Below are 23,581 nucleotides of genomic sequence, written 5' to 3' on the forward strand. Positions count from 1 at the left end.
CTTTTTACATATCTACATGAAATTATATATAATTTATATCATATTTACTTGTAAAAAGTCTATATATACCTGACTTTAACTTTGGCTGCTTTGATCGGGCAGATACCCCATTGTGCGTCGCGACATTCAATTTTCATTTAAAATTTCAATATTTTTGATTTTCATTTCTATCACTGATAGCGCTGCCATGCAAAACCAACCTTAGATGATATGGTAGGGCGTGACATGAAAATGGTAAGGGGTAACTGGTACCCGAGAATGTGTGAAACAAAATTTTACATTGCATGCTATGTCAATCTTATACCTCCTCTATGGTCTCAGACTATTTCTTGAATAGAGGTAGTGGGAGAACGTTGTTTTCAAGTTACTAGCATGAGAGGATTCAGTCAGATGCCTCTAGTGTATGTTATGTTTAAAGTATTTGTGTTTATACTTTGCTGGAGGAACCTGTTTGAAGAAAATTTTGAAAATATTTTTTGTTTTAAGCTAGATTTAATCAATTTAATGTATTAATTCTGTAAAAAATTATAATATTTGTGATATTTTTACAAATTTTAGGTATATCGTACAAAAATATATTACTAAAAATGTATTAATTCTCTTTGTATCTATATAGTTGTTTGTGCGATCTTTTTTGTTAAATTGATTATGTAGTTACATAGTGAATGATTATAGTATTTGTGTATCATTAAATATATAATATTGCATACCAATTATTTTTACACAAATTAATAAAAACACGTAATACAAACAAATAAAATAGATCAACCTGAATTTCATCAGTCTGATAATTAAGTTTTCAGAAGGATGGATTAAAAACATATTTTCTACGTAATGTTCTATATTCATTTTTCAGATTTTTAAATGTCTGAATCTATGGATAGTTCAAACCTTTGTGAAAATATTAATACTTCTTTAAATATTTCTACAAGTACGCAATCAGTTAATAAAGAGAAAAAGCCATCATGTATCATTGTTCTTGGAATGGCTGGATCTGGAAAAACTACATTTGTACAACGACTTGTTTCAATACTATATAATGTAGGAAAACCATATGTTATAAACTTAGATCCTGCATGTAAAGAAGTTCCTTACCCTGCGAATATAGGTATTTGAAATATTGCTAAATTATATTTTATTCCATTTCTATTTATTATTGAATTGGCATTAAATATGTAATGTTTTAGATATACGGGATACTGTTAATTACAAAGAAGTAATGAAACAGTATAGTTTAGGACCAAATGGTGGTATCGTAACTGCTTTGAATTTATTTTCTACAAAATTTGATCAAGTCATAGATCTTATTGACAAAGCAAGTAAAGAGCATGAGTACATAATTTTAGATACTCCTGGACAGATAGAAGTATTTACATGGTCTGCAAGTGGTACAATTATAACAGAAGCTTTAGCATCTCAATTTCCAACAATTGTGGTATACGTGTTAGATACTGTGAGAAGCGTTAACCCTGTAACATTCATGTCCAACATGTTGTATGCGTGTTCTATATTGTATAAAACTAAATTACCATTTATTGTTGCCATGAATAAGGTAATTATAAAATATGGAATTATTTAATACATTACATCCTACATTTTAATTAATGTTATAATATGTTTCAAGATTGACATTGTGGATCATAGTTATGTAGTAGACTGGATGCATGACTTTGAAGCATTTCAAGATGCTTTGGATGCTGAAACAAGCTACATTAGTAATTTAACACGTAGTATGGCTCTGACGCTTGATGAATTTTATAGTCATTTACGTAGTTGTGGTGTTTCAGCTGCTACAGGTGCTGGTATCACTAAATTTTTAGAACTTGTTAAAGATGCTGTAGAGGAATATGATCGGTAAATTAATGGAATATTGTTTAGCTACTTATATGAAAAAATTTGAAATTTAAAAACATGATTTTTTTTAAGGGAATATAAGAAAAATTGGGAACGAGTGAAAATTAAACGAGATGCTCAAAAATCTCAAGCAGAGAAAGAACAATTAGAAAAAGCAGCACAGAATGTTACAGGAGAAACAGTACCATTTGTAACAACAGTTAATACTGGAAGAGAAATTTCAGATATATACTTAAAACATGCAGGAAATGAATCAAGCGAAGATGAAGAAGGAACAGAAAATCCATTTCATGAAGAAGAAGATCCGGAAGAAAAAAAAGAAGCAGAGTCTTTTAAAAACTTCCTAAATAGGCACAAAATAGAACAAAGTAAACGTACATCTAATCAACCTACTACAAGCAAAGATGCATAATGTATAAGTGAACATAACATTTATATTTACAAATAAATTAAATTTACATGTAATATAATAAATGTTTTGTACATTGAAGATTATATTTTATAATTACTAATTTGAGAGATAAGTCGTAATCTATGTAAATAACTAAATACTGTTTTGTGAATAATTTATTATTGCAAACAATGAAAATATTGGGCCTCATTTAACATAGATGTATTATTATTCTTTTTCATAAGATTTGTTCACTTCATATACACACCAGTTATAACTTGCATGTCCGTTTGCGTTGTTCCGTTTCGAAGCAATTGATATCGGATTTCTACCAATCCATTCTACTTTGCCGTCATGACTTTCAGTAGGGTATAGATTAAAGGCAAATACTAAAATTATCGTATTTTACATTAACTTTTAGAATCAATAATTAAACTTATAATAAATTTTCGACATGTATTAAACAACATTAATTTAAAACATGTTCTAACTAAATGAAGGTGTTTTTGATATAATTGGAAAGATTTCTTCTTTAAGTAAAATATAGAAACTGTAGTTTTCAATTTTCATGCAGAAAAACGTATTCTTTGATATCTCAAGTGGTACTGGGCTATCTATTTTCTAATAAGTTTTATTCCTTCTTAACTGATTTAATTGAATTTTTATTGTCATTAAAGATTTTTTACAATATTTTGCATATTGAATTCTATTACCTTTTTCGTGAGAAATTGCTGGATCATTTAAAAAATCTATATTTCTCGTTAAATGATGTGTTCGTTGATATTCCCGCCGTACTTGTTCCAAGGCTTTCGTTAACGCCAACTGAACAGTATAGAAGAACAATTACAAAGTAATCAAAATAAAAGGACATTTCTGTACGGTACAACCTTATACTTTTTAATAGATTAGATTCAAAGGTGAATATTTTTGAAATCATTTATTTTACAACAAAAATTTTTAGAACTATAAAATTATACATTAAATCACAAAAAAATCCAATTTCTAATTAAACAGACAATACAATTTTTCCGAATGTAATTTTTATTGTAAATCTATTATAAGTAATTACACATGAAATTTTGACGAAATTAAAAAAGTAAAAACTTTGATAGCATCAGCAATAAATATTCGAGAAGGTGTTCGATACATTTCAGTAACCAATATTTCATAAAATAATCACCTTCTTATATTGTCGGTAAAAGGGTTACTTACCTTACCAGAAAAAGATACTATCCAACATTTCGAGTTACCAAAATTCGAACAGGTTAAAACGACTGTTCGTACAGTACGATTCGATCCGTGAGGAAAAAAAAATGACAACGAAGTTTAAACAAATTACCCGACACATGTGCAATCGTGACTCGTGTTCGAAGTTCTTGTTGGTTGTTGTTGATTCCGGGCTACCTTTCGAGCCGATTCGTTGACGATGCCTCAATTTTTCAGGAGTTTTACGGTACACCCTCGACAAAAGGTCTGGCCGGCCGATACGGAAGTTCCCGTGCAAAAACTCGTGAACATCTGGATTGTATGCATTGCAAATCGGGTCCCGATTGTGCGACGTCACTTTCCGGAACCCGTATAAATTCAGCTGTCTAATGAAGCTGGTGATATTCTTCGTTTTGAAGATGGAATTGCCCGGGTCGAGGTACTGTTCCTGGAATTTCTTGTAATCGAGGAGGATAGTGGTGCCGCTCAGGCTCCATCGGACTGCGTCGCTTTTGTACTCGTTCACGATCCGCCAGAGTTTCTGCGGGAATCGCAACGACAGAAACATGCAGTCGTCGTACATGTCTTCAGTCTCGAGACCCTAGTGGATTTTTTTTAATCGTGCCCGCTGAAACGCCGATCGAAACTGAAACACTACGGCTTTCTCTATATTTTCGCGGATCTGATCGTGTATCATTTGATCGAACAAAATACTATCGTATCACGGCAACAATATTTCTTGTTCTAGAATCGCCGAAGCGCGGAATCCTCTTCTTTTTTTCAATCTCTTCCGCGCGTTCGACGTTACCGACGGTGTTCGACAGAATTCGATTCAGATAGATGACGGATGAAACATACGAGTATTGAATATAATTTTATTCCAGTTAAATTGTGTTTATGAAAACGTGAATTTTTTTTTAATGATATATGCGGTTCGTAGTATACAATTAAAACACGTGGTTTGATACAATGATTCGTATACTAAAGAAAAAAAGAAATAATATTTGTGAAGAGTATTTAAAATATTTCGTATTTCGTATGTGTATATACAAATAATTATTTTCTAATTAATAATAAATTATTCGATATATGTTACACATTCTTAATAAGCATAAAGTATTAATACTATTTTCTGGACAATGAAAGTACGTCGCGTTGAACTTTCATAATTTCCCTGATGTCATATGTGTTTTCTTTTATCATATTATTACACCATCTTAATTGTCATTACAGTATTTGCAGTCACAATAGATTAGCAGAGAATAAATGAAGTTAAATCAATTTCGTCCGAATTTATTATGGACTGAGACGATTATTTTTTCATTAGAATACCGTATAATACAATTGGATGGTGGTGTGGGAAGAAACATAGTTGTTTCTTTTTTATCCAAAATATGAATATCCTGCAACAATATTCACGTTTTGTTCTGTGCATTTTGCGACATTAAATATTCATTATTTTGCACGTGAAGAAGCTTAACAACAATAAAGTTAAAACGAAAGATTCCGCCATTTAAGAATACATTTATGAAGACATCAGTCTTGTACCACGGACGAGGCAAAATCAACATATCATTCAAAAATAGAGGATCACAGTTCCTTAGGTTACCTCTTCTAAATAAAATGGTATAATATCAACAAAAGCATAATATTTCATGCACTTGCTTTGACACAACTGAATCCGATAGTTTCCAGTTTTCTATACGCATTTTAAGTATACCGTATTGCATATTAAAAGTTTAATTTGCCAGTCCAATTAAAAAGTAATTAATTGATTCCGAAGGTGCGTTTTCTTTACTTTTGATTTTCATCTGATATTATCAAATGTTCTGTCGCTCGTTACCGAACACTTTCTACAGATTATATTGTTAACAAATTTGAATATTTTTATATTTTACAATATTTAAGTTAACCATTGTAGACTTCTGAGCGCTGAATATTGTTTTTCTGGTAAACCTCAATTTTTAAGAAATTTGTAGCGTTGAAAAATATTTTGGACATTAGAAAATCGTACAAATGTTATATATAATTATAACGATATATCGTTGTCGCTGGGCTTGTGATAAATATGCTAATCGGATATGGCTGGCAGAGTCTGTAAATATTCGTGCGGTTTTGCCGGTGCTGGCAACAAGTAACCATCAGGATCCAACACGTCTGGTGTTCGAATGGTAACAGGTCCCTGCGGTGGCCTTGGTAAGGTACCTTGCTGGATGGATTTACCTTGAGCTATCTCGAGTTTCTCTAATATTTCTGCAAATTTAATTCTGTCTTTCGGGTCAGTTTTCCAACAGTCCCGCATTAATTGGCAGACAAACGGCGGACATCCTTCCGGCGGGATGAGCATAATACCTTGGAATATTAGTTTCACCACCTGAAACAGCGATTGAGAATAGTGTCATACTTATATTTTTACTTATAATTAATTTATTCAAAATTAGCTCGAGTGTTAAATACAATATTATTATTATTATTATCAATAAATGTCGAAGTAGTAACACTAGAACTACAAAGCAGTTAAATTAACATTTTCTAAATTTTTTTTATAAAAACAGTAACAGTGAATTTATTAAGATTTCAATTGACTCGTATTTTATATCGAGTATTACTTAATCACCTACTTCAATAACTTTTCAAACAAGCATTTACATCTTTTTCAGAATGGTGAAAGAAGAAATCGGGAATAGGTCATTTTGACGTATCCGGTAATTCTAGTGTTAAGAGATGAGGTCACGTAATGAATTCAGTCAACGATGAAACGAAAGTTCCTTTACTTACTTCTTCATTATTGTGTCCATAATACGGCTGTTTGCCGAAAGAATAAACTTCCCATAAAACAACTCCGAAGCTCCACACATCACTTTCTAGGGTGAAGCGTCCATACATCACACTTTCCGGAGACATCCAGCGGACCGGTAATAGTCGGGATCCTCCTATCTGAAACAGACGAATTTGCGTTATTTTTTATGTTTGTGTAATTCATGCCACGTTATTGAAATTATTAAATATAAAATTGAACATGTGATAAAACAGTTGACTGCTGAATACAGTTTATCTACTGCTCCTGGTCGAGACAGCCACTTACTAACTACCAATACAGTTTTCGTCATCGCGTAGAAGCATATGTTTTCGCTTGCAAAGCTTTGTAATTTTAAAATCAAAATATAAGGGAATATTGTAATGCCGTTCTGATTTCTTTTCTTTTAAACCAATATAATTTTAACAGATTACCGACTGTTGACCATTGAAAAACGAAAAGCCGATTAATTTAATTAATAGGTTTGCAGTAGATAAAGGGTATACTACGAAATGTGTGATGCACAATACGTTGCTCGTTGTACCTTGTAATAGTCACAAGTGTACACATCTCGCGACATCCCGAAATCCGCAATCTTGACGACTAAATCTGAACCAACGAGGCAATTCCTGCAAGCCAAATCTCGATGGACGAATCTTTGACCCGATAAATATGTCATGCCAGCTGCGATTTGGATTGTAATCCAATGTAGAGACTCCTGGAACATATAATATAAATTCTAATTTATATTAATTAATTAAATTAACTACTCATTTAAAATTATATATATATAAGCATACAAGATTAAAATGAAATAAAGTATGAAGAAGATATACCTGGGTCAAAGGTTGCAAACCAGGTTTCGAAGACCTGAATTGTTGGGTGTTTGATCGGAGAACCTCAGCGAGATCTCCATACGGCATGTACTCAAACACCATCCACGGACTGTTGTTAGGGTCACGAGGAACTATCCCTTTCAAGGATAAAATGTTACTATGTCTAAATGTGGACATGATGTCAACTTCTCGTATGAAGTCCTCTTCAACTTCGCGAGACGCTGAGTCCTTCAAGACCTTTATGGCGACTATTTCCTTCGAGTCACCGACACATAATTCTCCTGTAAAATGAAGGCACGTGCTCAGAGATCAAAGATAAAATGAAAAGTACTTAGGGCAGAATATGTGTAGGTGAATTGCATTCGATGTTTACCTTTATATACTTTTCCAAAGCATCCTTCGCCAATGTCCTGTACAAATATGAGAGATTCGCGCTGTACAATCGGCACCTCTGGTGATGCGCAACTGAAATACTGTGGATTAGGCGTGTACTTATTTGCTAATAGCAATCCCTTCTTCAGATTCATCGGTGTCCCCTGAAGAACATAAAAATTCAATTTATGAGGATACTTAGTCGCGATTTGAAAGCGAAAGTATTATATTATAGGAATTTTTCAGTTCTAACATGTTACGATTTCTTAAAATAAAATTAAATTGAAATTTCTTGTCTTATAATTAGGCACAGTTTTGAATCTATTTTGAATTCAGAACTCTTTGAAAAAGGAAGCAATATTTATGATTTTATTAAATTTCTGATTGGCAATTTCCTCCTTTTCCAAAGAGTTCTGAATTCAAAGTGGAGTAAAAGTTAGAAATTTTACTTTATAATTGGAAAACATCATAAAGGTGTTCCAAACTTGTTAGAAGCTCTTTGAATAAAATTAATGAAATACTTTTTGGGTGTATGGAATTTGTATGGTTCTTTTAAATGTAACTGTATGTGGATATGTTTAATAACAAAAAATTCGTATCTTTCATTTAAACATTATTTCTATTTTATATTACTTTCTTTTATTAATTCTATAAGATTCCATACTTACGTCTAAGGAATTCCTTTGAGATTTCATGTTATAGCTTCGCTTTCTCACACAATATACTATACTCAACAAAATTACTAATACCGCGATGAAAGCTAAAACAATTCCTATTATTTCAGGTACCCTTTGTCTGGAACGCTCTACCTGTTTAAATAGGATAAAGACATTATCAATTTTTTTACTTCCACCAAATTATTATTATAAAAAAACAAATTATTCGTTGCTTTTGCCTCCAGTTTGTTAAAATGCATAATATAATAAAAATATGTAATTTCAAAAATAATTCGTTAAAAGACCTATCAACAAATAAGTCATCAACAAACCTTTGACTTTTTAGAGTACTCTACAAAACGGAACTTTTGTTCAAATTTTTATCTACACTTTAGGTACATTTTGTGTATTAATTATTCGACACATTAGATTCAAGGTATTTATTCCATGTACACACCTGTTCAGCTTCAGGAAGGGCCGTCGTGCCATTGGTAGAGTTACCATTTGGAGGTATTATGTTGGGTATAGGCCGCGGAGTTAGGGGAACTAAAAATTCAATAAAACAAATAATATCTATCATTCAATTTTCGAAGTTAAACGAAACAGTTTACTATAAAAATGTGAATATTATATTTTTGTACTTTATTTCATTATAATTTTACAAAGGTCTAACGAAAACGTAAAAAAGAATATTGAGTTTACATCATTGCCACTTTAGTTTACACTATTACTAATATATATTTAGTTTATACATCGTAAAGTATTCTGTCATTCTTTTAGCTACAGTAAAATAATTGAAGAAACGTAATTTTCTTAATTAAAAAAAAAGCAAAATTCGTGGAATAGAATCTAAAACTAGTTTTGAGTCTGACCTATCAAACGATTCGGGCATTTCAGATCGTTCGTCGGCGGAGACAAATCATGCGGACACACGCACGTCGATGTGTTGTTCTTGAAACTACGGCAGGCTGCTTCCTTTCCGCAAATGTAGGGCCGATCTTTGCATCCTGTTATTTCGGAGTACCCATTGATAGGCAACAGCAGTATTACCTCCGATTGTTGAGCGGTTGCGTTCACAGATAATTCTGAAACAATGTTTACGCGTTATCGGAACTCCGTCTACTTGTTTACAAATTGCACACGACTAAACAAACACGATTTTATGGAAATCGAAATGTATAGGGTGGACCGAACAGTTTGGACCGAGTTATGTTCCAAATTTGATCGATACGTTGAATGTCGGACAATTTCAAGAAACAAAGTACGCAAAATGCAAAAAGTATAATTTAACACTACATTCCTACAAGCCTTCTATTCCTATCGTAACCAGTCACATAAGTGGTTATTAAATAAATGTAAACAAGTTAAACGATCAATTTTTCTTAGTGGAAATAGAAAGAAAAGAAAAGACAAACGTTGAAAAACTGATTAACCGGACAATATAAGAATTGATATAAAATTAAATTTACTTTTATATTTACTTACTCTTATAGTTTCCATAAAAGATTAAGAAAGCTCTATTTAATTGCTCGGTAGTCATACAGTTCCTGATCAAACATTTAGGGCCACCATTGCCGTGAAGAAAGTGACGTAAAAACTATAGTGGCCTTAATTTTTATGATCAGGGACTGTGCAATGTCAAGGATTCAGTTTAACACTAAAATTACTGACCCAGTCAAATTGAGCCACTTCAGAATTTTTATTTTGCTTAAACTTGTGTGTTTGCATAAATACAAGACTAGGAGATCCTTCGAATCTTAAGAAACACAATTTTCTAAATTTTATAAAAGATTGGAAATAAGTCACTCTAATTGCTCGGTAGTTTTAGCGTTAAAATCCATCTGCGAGCGAAGGTAGTCAAATTCGCAGCAGCGGGGTGGACGCCGCGCAAAGGGTGAATCGGTAAGAAAAAGGGCTACGTATTTGGATTGTGACCAGGCTTGGAAGAGACAGTGCAGGCATTCACTTCGTGCTTGAAGCTTGTAACGGGTCAAAGCGTTATCTCTGCGGTCAGCGCTCCCCGACAACGAGTCTCGCTATGTGTACCTATTATCGCCCCGTATTCATTGCCTTCCTATGCATCTCTACGAGGTTTGCCGTATTCATGAAATGACTCTTTTTCCAGAGTCCACCCGCGTTTCGGTTTTCTTGAAACACGAACGATCTACTTCGAAGAATTGGGCGAAAGGCGTGACGTATCTACTTACTAAGTACGTTAAAACCGACCGCCATGTTGGCGGAAAGCTGTCGCAATCGGTTGTAGAATGTATATCGGATTAAAGAAGTATTGGTACATTGATACTTTTCTTTTTTTTTTTGTTAGTTTTATGTGTATATTGCACATTGATAACATCTTTTTTAGTACTTTACTATATATAAAAATGTAAAACGTTGGTTTAAAAATATTAACGGAAATATTAATGGGCGCAAAATGATTCTTATTGATTTTATTCCTGCTAGAAGTCTCACCCGAGAATCCAAAGTGAACAGACGTGTTTACGTGAAGCTATCGGTTATCATTGTATTGTATACTTCTGTTCCACTCACTCGCAGCTAATGTAAGTGACAGAAAAATTTGCCGTTTGGCAAGTTCAAACTTCAAATGGTACAAAAAGGCAACCTCCAGCTAAAACTTATCAAAAGTGGAGAGAACTACTCTGTTAGATAAAAAAGCGAAAATAAAAATTCAATAAATACGACAAACCTAATGGAAACTGACGAATTGATTGTTACAAGCAGCAAAAGCGATACAACGAAGAAACGAAAAATCTGTGTACCTGTTAATTTATTAGATGAAATAGACACGCAGCATAACAAATGGCTAAACAGCATACCGGTTGAAAATCCGTTCGGCATTCTGATAAAAATGAACGGGAAAACTACAGAAAGCACCACAACGATAACTGAAAAACCTTAATCAAAACCTCCACTAGTATACATTGAAGCTCAAATCATCGAATCTTTCATATACCTAACGAAAAATATAGCTAACGAGAATTCCACCTTAAAACAACTAAAAGTCAACCATGTCAAAGTGACAAAAAGGGCGATTACTATATAGATGTATTCTGCTGAGAAACCATCTACGTGCTACATCCCAAAATACTACTAAAACAATTTACCAAATGTCCATCCTGGACAAATTGTAATGTACAGTGGAGATATAAATAAAGTTCCTGCTAGAAATGATGTTCGATATTTGGAATTCAATCGTTCAATACTGATTTCAAATGTTAATTCCAAAAAAGAAAATTGTAATGCTCGAAGTAAATGGTTGTTGATAACTGCAAGGTCAAGGGAACAGATAGACGCAAATGAGTTTCTAATAGTAATTTTTGATTTTTCCAGTTGTTTTTTTCCATGACCGATAAAGTGTTATCATGGTAGACCAGTGATTCACTAATGATGCTCGTTTTTACACTCTTACCTCATACACCGTATTCCCCTGACCTTGAACCAAACGATTATCGCTTATTCCAATTATTGCAACATTTTTGAATCGTCGACCGTTTCACTGGCAAGCGGTGTGATCACATTTTTCCGTTACACTGTCTAAAAATGTCAGTAACTTTGGAAACAATGTTCGTTAAATTATAGCATTCAGAGCCCGTGGCAAATGAAATGTTATGGTAGCGCGTACTTACTAAAGAATGTAAAAGATCGTTAATATTAAATATCTAAGAAGTGTATTTATAAAGAAAAAGGTTATTAACTTAACAAGCAGAGATGTGCTTTACTTTGAATACCAGTATTTTCCTTTTAATTATTTACTTATATCTTTTCCATTACCTCCTTAAAAGTAGAAAAATGGATCGATCGCGCCATTTAGAATTGCTTTACGTGAAAGTAGAAAACTGTTATTCAATTTCTTCGACAGAATTTTTGCGAAGATCCGTGACACTCAAACGATTAATACTATATTTACGGAACGAGTCAATTCGGCTCATATTGGATAAACACTATTTAAACAAATGTTCGAGCTGATTTTGATTGTTGCAATTACGCAAATATGTATCCTAATCATCTACTTTTAAACCTCCAATTTCCAACATCTAAATGAAAGAATATTAACTTTTCTAAGAACGATAGAACAAGCTGTACAGGAAATGTCCGTAAATCTAGTATTAAATAACTAGATAATAATGACTAGTGCAGGTAAAAGTTCTCTCAAAAGGAATTCAAAAAATTATTTAGATAATGGAGAATAATGATGAAAAAACAATGGACAATACACCAGCGATTAAAAATAAATGCAAGTGTCAACATTTTGCATTAATCGTTGGCTTGAACGGGCGACATTACTCGTGAAATGATCAGATATTACCTACGTCGTTGATGACCTCTGTCCTTTGTAAGTTACTCGCGGTACGTTGAAACTGTCGATGGCTGAACAAATGACCCGCGATATCATGCATGCTTCGACGCAAAAGTACGAAGAACTTAGTCTTAAAAACTGTTAATAATTCGTAAACCCAAAGGAATGTGAAAGGATAAAAATCTGTTGTAAGAGCTGCATCCCACTTTCATATTGTTCATCTTCGCGCGACGCACGCATCGGGATAACCTTACTGTTTCTTAATGAAATTTATACATGGCATGGATTTCAAGTGTTTTTTTAAAGAGAACCGTTTTATACCCAAGGAAACTACGTTTCTCGTTATCTTGAATATTGTTTGGTTCAGAATAAAATTGTTTCAATGAAGATTGTACACTATTTAACACTAAAACTGCCGAGCAGTCAAACTGAGTATTTGAAATTTTTCTGTAGGAACTGTCAGAGTACATCTATTGAAATTTCTAGTAATTTACAATTGTGTTCACGTATTGCTAAACCAATTTCTTCAGTAGTTTCTCAGAGAATCGTGTTATCTTTCCAATAACTGCAAAAAGAAGAAGTCAAGAATAGGTTAGTTTGAACTGTCTGATAGTTCTAGTGTTTAATGGCGACTTTGGTTACGTAAAAAAATTCCAGTATTGATTTCTTTCAAAAATTGATTGATTAAATACACAACCTATAATTCTGTTTCAATAAATTGAACAGACAATTTACACATTCTGAATTGAATACTTCGGCTTGGTACGGGGTATGAGATGTGTGTTTAATTTGAAAAACGATTCAACAGAAAATGGTGGATCGCTAACTGATGTATTCAATAATAATACATTATCACAGTTTCAATATTTTTGGAAACCTCGGAGAACATTTGTCGGCGATAAATGTATTCAGCCACCGTTTATTTGCAAATCCAAGGTTTAGGCCAGAGACGACAATAGAGGCATTATAGGCGCGGGCGGTTCATCCTCTGAAATACACGATTCGCAACCGAACCGTGCCTCGTGAAACGAGATCGTTCATGATACGTATGCTTCTGGATAAAAAGATGGCACACGTGTGTGGTAATTCAATTCTCATGCATATGCTTAGAATTTTCCGAAATTTTTCGGACAAATTATAAACGTGACCTTTTGGCAATGTAATGACAGTCTAATCAATTCTTAAAAGTTAGTACTTTGTGTTCGTGTTTTGAATGTAACAAGAGCATTTTTTAAAGGTACTGTTCATAGCATGCGGTTTGAACAATCTGGCTTTAGTAGATTAATAATATCATAATTAAACTTGATTCGTTAAATAATGTATGAAGACTGTTGATCATATTTCATTTCTGAAGAAATAATTGTAGGCTCGAGGAGATACAGCGTTATTTTATGAAAAGTTAGAATTAAAGGTCAGTTCATTGTCCAGGATATTATACTTCAAGACATAGTATTTACTTGAAGTCAAGTTCTGAAAAGGAACATCTTTAAAGTCGTTCACATTTAATAAAATAAGTAATATGAAGTCCTATTATGATAATAAATAAATATAGTCAATATAAAGTTACAAGCAGTTTAAGTTTTTAAACTGGTTTTCAGCAGACTTAAATGATTTAAAAGGAAATATTCCCGTGAAAAACATAGAGACAGGGTAAAAGTAAAACTTCCTAAAAAATTTTCTATCATTTCAAAAATTTCTGTTTAACGTACAGCTTTTGAAATTTTCTTCGAAAAGCTTGATATTGCATAAGAGTCTTGAATTCAACGATGTTTAAGGTTGCTTGTGCAATTGAACTCTTAAAGGATCACTCAGCTAATTCTGGGTCTACCCAGGCAGAAGTGCAAAAATATAATGGAGTGAGTAGAGACATTCGCAGGATTATCGTAACGATGAGTAATGTGTTTGCAATTCCTTTGTGTCATCAATATTATTTGTTTGCAACTTGATACCAAACAAGCAGAAGATCCATAATAATCTTAACACTGTCTCATTTCATGGAAACTCATATTATCTGCGATGGATATTATTTACTCTGTTTTACAATCGAAACGATTTACTAAGTATATACAATAAATCCCAACCATATTATGGCGACATTTACTGCAGTTCATGATTAAATTAATAAATTAAATTATCATTACAATTTGTAATCATAAGTTACTAGTATAATTTTATTAAATCAACTTATCGTTTAAAATACTTTCGAAATAAAATATGGAAAATTAAATTTAAACTGTTCATACACAGTTACGTGTTCAATTTCTTCTAATAAATTTCCTGAAATTTATATTTAAACCTTTTACGATTGTTGTAATTATGAATATTATAAATTTCGTTACAAGTATACACTGGAGATCAATGTTAAAAATCTTAAATAAATTTCCTATTACTATATCAAATTTGTGTACTGGTACTTATGGGATCGATTATTTGTATGATTGCATTATTTATACTCTTATAGATATTGAATTAAATCTCTATTTGTTTACTTGATGCTACAGTCTTCGAAAACTAACTCCATTATTATTGCCGGAGGACTCGGACACGTGGTTATCGTCTTATGTTAATGTTATCGGAAGGTCGAACATGTCGATATTAAAGATAAGTCACAAGTCACAAAAACAGGGTCAGTTTTTCAGCTGGTCTTGTTTTTTACGATGTGCTTAGCATTTGTTCCAGTGGAGATGCTAACATAAAACTCTAGTGAAAAGTTGACTGAAAAGTTGAATCTATTGTAAAGTATCGTGAAATATTACATCTAAATATCATAAAACTTATCAAGAAAATTAAATAACATCAAGAATATTAGAACATAGTCAAAATGGTACATGAAGCAATGGTAGCACAAAGAACAGAAACATAGTAACCGCTGAGTAGTGAAATGGATTCTATTTTCATAATTCTAAAGCTAATCGTCTATTACATAAGCCTAGATGGTTTCATTAGATGACAAAGATATTATTCTTCTTAACATACAGATAGAATCGTTTAATCACTTGCAACTAAAATTTTGTCAATGATACAATGATATTCTTGTCATTTAAAGATGAAATTTAGAATCGAATGAAGTTACATGAATCTGTACGAAATTATAACAATCTTATTATTGTACTACGAAGATTAATGCTAACCTCCAATATTAGACACTAATTTGTGAAAAGAAAATTTGCATATTATTTTATTTTTTATACTAGAAGTTCTATTGTAATCATAACATAAATCTACCATTTAATTGTATTAAAATTCTTTTTTTATTTGTTCATTGAATGTTAAGAAATATTACAAATGTATCCAAATTTATAATCTACTTATTAGTATAATAATTTTCTTATCAATCATCCATTGTGTTCAAAATTACTTTCAAATGTATTTAATAATATTTCCTAATGTAACTCTAGAACACAAAGCAACCTTTTAAAAGCTGTTATAATTACAGTAATTACATCATAAAAGAACTACTTTTAAATTCACAAGGAATACTTATATTCTCTTTACGATATTCTTGTATCACGTTCATAAGTAATTGCGCTCAGCAATTAATAATTCTATGATTAGGTTCTTTTGTTTTGAAATTGTTGTTGCGTAATATACTCGAGATTCTATGTTCTCTATTATTATCGTTCGATTAAATATAACTTACGTATATCATGATTACATTTTATTACTCCTCGAAGAAAGATGATTTCAAGCTTAGAAGTAGTAGAATAAAGAGCAACAATAATAGATTCAAATTTGTTTATTAAAAATTTCTAGTTGAGGGAAATCAATTCTAAATTTGAACCTTCTTTGAGAATATCAAAGTGTTTTTCATCAAAAATCTTTTTAAAATTAATGGTACATGTATTTTATAATTACTATGATAAATATTTCCTTGTAAAACAATCATTTTTTCCCAGTTGCATCATCAATTATAGGATACCCTATAGAACCCCATAGAATGGCTTTTCAATAATTTGTTTAATGTTAGTAATTAACAACCATTATGATGGTGAACAGATTAAGAAATTGTTGTCTCTAATATTTCTTCTTTATATTTGCACTTTGTTAATCACTTTATGATGAATATGACAGATTATAATACAACAGGAAGAATGTAGAGTGTGTCAACTAAAATATCTTATATCTAATTCAAACGATATCAATATTTTTATCCCATAATCATATTTCTTTTGGCTTTTCCAAATTTCTACGACTTTTCCACTGTCATTTTTACGGTTCTTATCTGTCGTCACTGAATTCCACGACCTCGATAGAAATAAATCTTATGTTTGACTGTAATTTTGGGAGTCAAAGGTTATGTCAATGTTATAATATTGTACACCTTCAAATGCATTTTAATGTCAGCTGGAATGTACAAGAAAAAATACACTTACATTCAACAAAAAAGAACATTGTGTCACACAATTGAAGGAGCTATACAGGGTGAGTCATCTAAGAAAACAACCTAAAATACAGCCGTTGTTTTGAATGACACGAAAAGATGGAAAAGAAATATATTTGTTTAGAAGAAAAATAGAACTGCAATAAAAGGATTTATTTCAAAATAATGTCTTTCAAAATGTCAAGATCATTGAATTTTCTTCAATGTTAATTCATGTAATATTTCTTAAAAAATAATTATTATTAAGTCATCTGAAGTTAACCATTAATTTGTAAGATACTTTATTTTCTCAATCAAAAATATTTTATTCTTTTTATTTTTTATTTTAATTTTATCTTTTTAACGAAAAGAATGTACATTACAACTTCCTTTGATGGTTCCTGCGCCAAAATGATATGAAATAAAGAAACATAATCCATTGAACTTTGCATCTTAATTTTCACAGAACAGAATCCACCGAGAGAGACATAAGTTTCTGTTTGCTTCCTATTTTCCAATATTTACTTCAAAAGAATGCGCTTTTGCATGAAGATCCGCAGTGTATCGATAAATCCATATCTTATCTTCGCACACGGAATTATGCGAATTATACATTTAACGAGTAAGTAAATAAATAAGTACAACATGTCGTAATGAAAACGCTCAGTTTCAAAAATTCATAAAATATAGACACAATTTATAATCTACATTTACGCGCTTGGTGAAGATCTACTGCGACAACTTTCAAAACGTTCGTTTTCGAAATTTCTTTTTCTATTTCTCATTATTTATTATCTATTTATTTATCTCATATTTATGTTCATATTTTCATGTTATTAATTTAAACTCCAATAATTCGAGATTGCTCGTTCCTTAAATTTCAACGCTAGCGTCTAACGTTTCCCAAAACACGAACCGCAGGGATTTTTCTTCAATTTAAATGCAACTGAAAAATAAATGTCAACATTTTCGTTACAATACTTCGCATGCAAATACTCGTTTACTTACCAGTTCGATTTTCTGCGGAGGAAAGGCCTCTCCTTCTCGGTACTCTGCGTCGTTCCATTGCTCCTCGGCGAAACCAAAATGGAGGGAAACCACCCCCGGTTCCAGAAAAAGATCTCCCAACGTTCTAATGCGCTCTTCTCTTAACGTGCACCCGTTATCCCGCACTTTGCTTCATGCTCCATTGTCAATCTTCGGATTTTTCAGAAATTCAAATCACCCATTCGAAGCACAACGAAACGAGAGATAAGCGATAACAACAGATCGAAGGAACTCACATCCTCAAACGACGGCACAGATCTCCTCAATTATCCATCGCACTGATCGAATCCTTCGAAATCCCGATTCCAACGCGTTCGATGCGCGAAACGTTCAAATCAATGCAAAAGAACCACGAATAACGCGTCTCTTCGCGTCCTCATCGTACTGGTCCAATGAATCCGTTTCTCCGTGCGTAGACGCCGTGAACCGAAAAGTCGGTGCTCGATCTTCACGCAGAAATCACTGACAATAACGCAGAATCGATTCTCCTTTTCCATTCAAACCTACTTAATACGTTAATTATTCAAACTAACATAAAAAGGAATGAAAGACGCGACGTCGCGTGAAATATTCCCCATTCTTCGCAAGTGTTTCTTTTATCGGGCGCAAAACTCATTGGTAAACTCTTTTAATCTTCCGCGTCACCAGCGCAGTATTCGAAATCCCAATCCTCCGCGTCGCCAGGATAATATTCGGAATTCCAATTTTTCGTGTTGCCAGAATGATATTCAAAGTCCCAATTGTAGCGGCAATACTTCAAATCAATGAAGAAAAGAAGACGACACGCTGAGTGGATCGGTTCCTGATGTTCGCAGCGATTCCTTATATCAGATCGTGGAAGTATCATTCAGGATCGACGATGATCCGGTCCGATCGGAAGGGTGCGACGAACTGGCGGATCCGAGGGCGGAGCGCGGCTCCGTGGGTAGCGCGGGACCAAGGGCCGAAGAAGAGTTAAGCCGGAAGAGGAAACCCGCTGCCCGCTAGGATAAGTCGGGGGAGAGTCCTCTCTATCTTCGACGGTCGCTTACTCGAAACTAAAGACCGGCTAAAGACCGCATTCGACTCCCTCGCATTCCCATACACAGGGAAACGCGGTCACGCATACACGCGCGCGGCCATTTTCGTGGCACGCTCACGCGCCCCGTGCCCGCGGCCCCAAGGATTTACGCGAGAGAAGACGAGCAGACGGTTCATCATCATCGCCGCTGCCGCCGCAGTGGCTCGACCTACGCTATCGGGAAGAGAGAAGCGACCGGTATCTCCTTCCCGGTAATCTCCTTCGCTTTTTCAGCCGACTTAAGGGTAGAGTCTCTTGTTGAGCTTTAATCTCCGACACGTGCCAACTAACGGCTCCACCTTACCTTGGCAGGAGATCTTGTTCCTGTGGGCTCGTCCTCTAAGCGGAATGGACACCGAGCTTGGTGTACTGTTCACGACTTGATGGCTAGGTTAGTGCCACCAGAAATATCGGCTACATTTTGTTTATAAAGTGTATTGATGAAAATATGAATAATATTGAAAATATTAACTCCCTGCTGACAATATGAATTTTCATTAACGCGAATGGCAATCTGAACCATTAAAGGGACAAAAGTTACTTTATCCTCTTAAAACTTGCTATTGAATTGACCACGAAGAACGGCACTTGAGGTGTCTAATCTCTAGGTAGGAAGATTTTTTAGGTGGTAGACCCTGGTAGTCTAATTTTTCCAACTTGGAGAAACTATACGAGCAATTAACTTTGGATCAGGATTTAGGGTCGGTATCTTGGATAATTCTTATAGAAGTAGAATTTTTGATAGAAGAGAATTGGAAAGTAGATACATACTGTGTGATTTCTTTGGGAATTGACTGATTAGAGGAATTAATCTGTGTTTTGTAAATTTAGTTGTCTAATAAAACAGAACTGGGTTTTGTGAATATTTGTTTAATGTGTTTCATTATTCACAGCTTGGAATAACAATTTGCACAAATAATGAACAATTCGTTACTGATTATCTGTCGCTGAGAGTTTAACGTTCGTTTATAATTATTTAATTGTACAAACAAACGGTATTATTATATACCAGATTAAAGTGATTGATTATGATTAATCGATTATGACTTCTCACTTTTGATCATTGTTAATCAATTTTATTTCTTTATAATTATTTATTGTATGTATCAAAAAGATTCGAATGCTTCATAATTTTTTTTTAATTAGGAACATTTATATTCAGTTACAAATTGAATTTTCTAAGGGAGAAAATTTCGTATGCTAACCATTTCGGTAGTAGGATTAGATGACGTGTCCAATAAGCTAGAACATCCGAAACCTTAAGCCGAATTTTAAAGATTCACTGTCTTCTTTGGATAAAGTAAATAACAGTTTTAGTAATCTGTGTTCCTAAGACAAGACGAAGACCCGAATAAATTATTGTTCGCGTTTGTTTGCATCAATCCTTACTTATTTGAGATAAATATTTTAACATTTTTAAAAATTTATTACGAATCTATTTTCTGATGTTCAATTGTATTACTAAACAAAAATAAAAGAACTTTTAAATGACAAAAACATTGTCTAAATATATGTCAATTCACTACCTTCCAATTCATAAATTATTTTCTATTAGTATAAATTAGTGCATTCGATATTTTACAACTGTGCTTGATAACTATGATTTTTCATATCTAATTTAATTTAATATATTTAATATATAATTTAATAAATATTTTTTCATATTATTGTCATAACATTTTCTATTGCATAATATCCATGATATCTCGATAAATTTTGTATCGATATTACTAAGAAAGTAAACATAAACAATTTGGATAAATCTAAGTTTCCCGTGGACAACAAATATTCATTGTCCGAACTAATAAATCGTCTGGAAATTATTCAGTTAATTGATATTACATAAATGTTTATTTGAAATAATTCAGTAAATTTGAAAAGCACCCAGTTTCGCTGCGAATGCGTGAAGTTACGCAGCTTGCATATTTATATGGTCGTATTCGCGTATTACGACACTAATAATTAACCAGTGTATATCACGATCAGTTTGATACACTGCTCTTCAACCGAGCGCCACTTCCCCACCACAGTTAGCTGTTCGTGAATAACTTGACTTTTCAGCTCCCGATCGCGATAAACAAGTCAATCCCAGTCACGACCACACAAATTCCATCATGGACATTCGTATAATCTCGTTTAATCAGCGCAACGTAAAAATTAACGTTCCGTTTTACGTTATTCATCATTCCAAGTGAGTCTCGGAAAAAACGAATGTAAATCAACCATTTGCATTTGTTTTGAATCGCTCATATATTATTCATTGTCTTTTTATCATTGTTTCCCACTTTACAAATCATTTTTTGGATTCCTTTTGAGAGAATTTATGACATAAATACTCATGATATAGCTTATGATATTAAAGCGCGGAATATGAAAACACAACGGATAAGGCATGAATTTCCTAATATTTGGCCGAAACGAGACATAATCTTGTATAATATTAAATGTATGTAGAAGTAAATAATAACAACTAACAATGACACTGATTTTGTATATTAATAATATTTTTGTAATATTAAGTTTCAAACCCACCATTTATTTATAGAAAAACATTTACAGGAAATACGTGTATTTCAATCACCACCATTCGCAAAATTTTAAATGAATTAACTAAACAAAAAGATTTTCTTTAAAGAAGACCATTCCATTTTTTTTAAATAAGTAGCTTTTCTTGGATATATTTTGAAGTATCTATAGCTTAACAATAGCACGAAATACATATGTAATAATTATAATCATATGTAATTGATTGTTATAAAGTTTGAACTTTATTAGAAGTTCTTTTAAATTGTTTTCATTTGTAATTATCCTCAGGTAGAATTATAATTATAATTTTTTTAGTTAATAATTTTCAGGCATTCACTTTATTTAATTTCGAAATTAGATTATTAAATAAGCGATTCGACCAGTGATATTACCAGTGGTATATTATGTTTTTCTTCATACCGAATCACACGATCATTTCCTTCGTTTTTCGTCCACACACTACGAACGACAACAAAATCACAGCACAAAGATGAAATAAAGTTTCGAAGACTTGTGGTACTCTATTGCACAAAGAGATCCGTTCCATCCAACAATTGTTACTGTAATCGGTGACACACAATAAATATTAATCTACTATTCCTCCTCCACCAACATTGCCAGCAACATTAGCTGCCAGATGCATAACGAGCTTCGAAATCTAATTTATACGCTATATACATAATAAACACTGCTGCATATAAAATTACAATGAACACAGTGTGTGATAGGACGTAGCAATTCTAAAATTTTATGTCACTGCAATTATAATAGCAGTTACCATAATTTGAAATAAAAGCATATAGTCATCGTAACTCCCATTAATCGAATTTTGTATCAGAACTTTTGCAACTTGTATAATTCTACTTTAAAATTCATATTAAGATCCATACGAAGTAAACAAGACTCAAATAGAAACTTGATTTCTACGTTCTATTTTGGAACATATGATAAATTTGAGTACGATGCTCCCATCACACAGAAACTGTAACTTACTGAAAGATTTATTATTTATCATAATTCTATTTTCTTGACCATGTTCTCAAAAATTTGAATTCGCATAAAGATCTAGTTATCATTAGCTCTGGTCAGAAACGGAAGGATTTTATCTAATGTGCGGCATCGCTGGTACCTGATTAACTCTTTAAACGCGCCGGCCAGCTCCCGATGCCGTCAAAGGACGAAAACTTTGCTCCAATTGAAAGAGAAATGGGTCGGGAACAAAAAAAAATCACCGACAGAACCACTACGAAGGAGGATACGTTAATAGTTTTCGAAGAGGCTTCGTTGGAATGGCATAAGTGTTGTATATTTACACTGGCGTTACAGGCTCACACCTGGACGCAAGAATAGCGCCGCTTCTTTTTCCTCGAAGGATCTTCTCACCCGCGCGTCAGACGATCCCTAACAAAAGGAATTGCCGATTCTTCTTCGTTCCCTTCAGTAGCGATTTATTGTTGTATCACATCGACGTGCTGCTAGTCGACGCGCAAAAACCGAAACTGCGAATTATTGTGTTACCGAAAATTTTTAACACTTGATCTATTGTAAGGAAACAAACATTTCATACCGCAAACTATTCAATTCAGAATTTAGAAATGTTGATATCGTCTGACCAGTTTATTAGCAAAGAATTATAGGCAAAGAAGAAATCATTTTTTTTTTTAATCAATTAATATTTTAAAGAAATCCGTACTGGCATTTTGTTACGTAACCAAAGTTACTAATCGGTAACCTGTTAGAATTACGCTGGTTTAAAAGGAAAGCAATCGGAATGACATTACAAAATTCCCGTATACTTTGATTTTACAGTTACAAAGCTTTGCAAGTGAAAATCTACGTATATTAAATTATACATATCCTATTTAAAATGAGCATCTACTAATACGAATAATTATTTTCATTTTTTCTTATGTTTCGAATAATACATCTGGATTAATTCGAAAAGATGCGTGACACGTGGGAAACGGATGTGAAAACCCACCCTTTAAAGGAAATTGCATTTGGGAATGGAATGCAATGACTGCGTGTTCTTCGGCTTCGAAAAGGGGAAGACTCCTTAAACGAAATCAGATCCAAAGAAGACATCAAGAGCACGGTTTACGCCCATTCAACTTGCTGATCGTCGATTTTCTTAGGTACCGAAAGACCGGAACGACGCCGG

The 23,581-nt window shown here is 33.0% G+C and overlaps 3 protein-coding genes across 11 annotated transcripts; 1 reads left to right on the forward strand and 2 right to left on the reverse strand.

The window, feature by feature from the left end:
• The first annotated feature begins 237 nt into the window (after positions 1-237).
• Positions 238-2,485, forward strand: LOC116431750 (GPN-loop GTPase 1). 2 transcript variants are annotated; one of them, XM_031987601.2, is made up of 5 exons: positions 238-401; positions 857-1,108; positions 1,188-1,552; positions 1,625-1,854; positions 1,927-2,485. In XM_031987601.2, exons 2-5 carry the CDS (start codon positions 865-867, stop codon positions 2,264-2,266), a joined length of 1,179 nt encoding a protein of 392 aa, XP_031843461.1. In that variant the 5' UTR covers positions 238-401; positions 857-864; the 3' UTR covers positions 2,267-2,485. The 2 variants fall into 2 exon arrangements, with proteins under 2 accessions (XP_031843461.1, XP_031843460.1); XM_031987600.2 differs by having other exon boundaries at positions 320-558.
• LOC116431754 (heat shock transcription factor, Y-linked) lies at positions 2,456-4,214 on the reverse strand. Its single transcript, XM_031987612.1, has 3 exons — positions 3,585-4,214; positions 2,959-3,067; positions 2,456-2,634 (listed from the first exon to the last, which is right to left on the reverse strand). The coding sequence occupies exons 1-3, from the start codon at positions 4,032-4,034 to the stop codon at positions 2,474-2,476; spliced, it is 720 nt and encodes a 239-aa protein (XP_031843472.1). The 5' UTR covers positions 4,035-4,214; the 3' UTR covers positions 2,456-2,473.
• A 121-nt stretch (positions 4,215-4,335) lies between these two features.
• On the reverse strand, positions 4,336-22,015 carry LOC116431749 (muscle, skeletal receptor tyrosine-protein kinase). Of its 8 annotated transcripts, none has more exons than XM_031987595.2 (11): positions 21,813-22,015; positions 18,071-18,871; positions 17,796-17,984; positions 8,985-9,197; positions 8,570-8,658; positions 8,125-8,265; positions 7,458-7,620; positions 7,085-7,365; positions 6,793-6,966; positions 6,230-6,388; positions 4,336-5,825 (listed from the first exon to the last, which is right to left on the reverse strand). In XM_031987595.2, exons 3-11 carry the CDS (start codon positions 17,851-17,853, stop codon positions 5,523-5,525), a joined length of 1,581 nt encoding a protein of 526 aa, XP_031843455.1. In that variant the 5' UTR covers positions 17,854-17,984; positions 18,071-18,871; positions 21,813-22,015; the 3' UTR covers positions 4,336-5,522. The 8 variants fall into 8 exon arrangements, with proteins under 8 accessions (XP_031843455.1, XP_076221426.1, XP_076221427.1 ...); XM_076365311.1 differs by adding an exon at positions 19,199-19,308 and having other exon boundaries at positions 17,796-18,655; XM_076365312.1 differs by adding an exon at positions 19,199-19,369 and having other exon boundaries at positions 17,796-18,280.
• Positions 22,016-23,581: the final 1,566 nt, after the last annotated feature.

Source organism: Nomia melanderi, chromosome 3 (genome assembly GCF_051020985.1).
Source record: "Nomia melanderi isolate GNS246 chromosome 3, iyNomMela1, whole genome shotgun sequence".
Classification (NCBI taxonomy): domain Eukaryota; kingdom Metazoa; phylum Arthropoda; class Insecta; order Hymenoptera; family Halictidae; genus Nomia; species Nomia melanderi.

Coding starts and splice junctions, on each gene's coding strand:
- LOC116431749 (XM_031987599.2), bottom strand. CDS start 17,853: ATGGAACGACGCAGAGTACCGAGAAGGAGAGGCCTTTCCTCCGCAGAA. Junction 6,967..7,084: donor GTTTGCAACCTTTGACCCAG/GTATATCTTCTT, acceptor TATATGTTCCAG/GAGTCTCTACATTGGATTAC. Junction 6,389..6,792: donor ACACTTGTGACTATTACAAG/GTACAACGAGCA, acceptor CGTCTGTTTCAG/ATAGGAGGATCCCGACTATT.
- LOC116431754 (XM_031987612.1), bottom strand. CDS start 4,034: ATGTACGACGACTGCATGTTTCTGTCGTTGCGATTCCCGCAGAAACTC. Junction 3,068..3,584: donor CACGATTGCACATGTGTCGG/GTAATTTGTTTA, acceptor TATACTGTTCAG/TTGGCGTTAACGAAAGCCTT. Junction 2,635..2,958: donor AGCAATTTCTCACGAAAAAG/GTAATAGAATTC, acceptor CGATAATTTTAG/TATTTGCCTTTAATCTATAC.
- LOC116431750 (XM_031987601.2), top strand. CDS start 865: ATGTCTGAATCTATGGATAGTTCAAACCTTTGTGAAAATATTAATACT. Junction 1,109..1,187: donor TCCTTACCCTGCGAATATAG/GTATTTGAAATA, acceptor GTAATGTTTTAG/ATATACGGGATACTGTTAAT. Junction 1,553..1,624: donor TTATTGTTGCCATGAATAAG/GTAATTATAAAA, acceptor ATATGTTTCAAG/ATTGACATTGTGGATCATAG.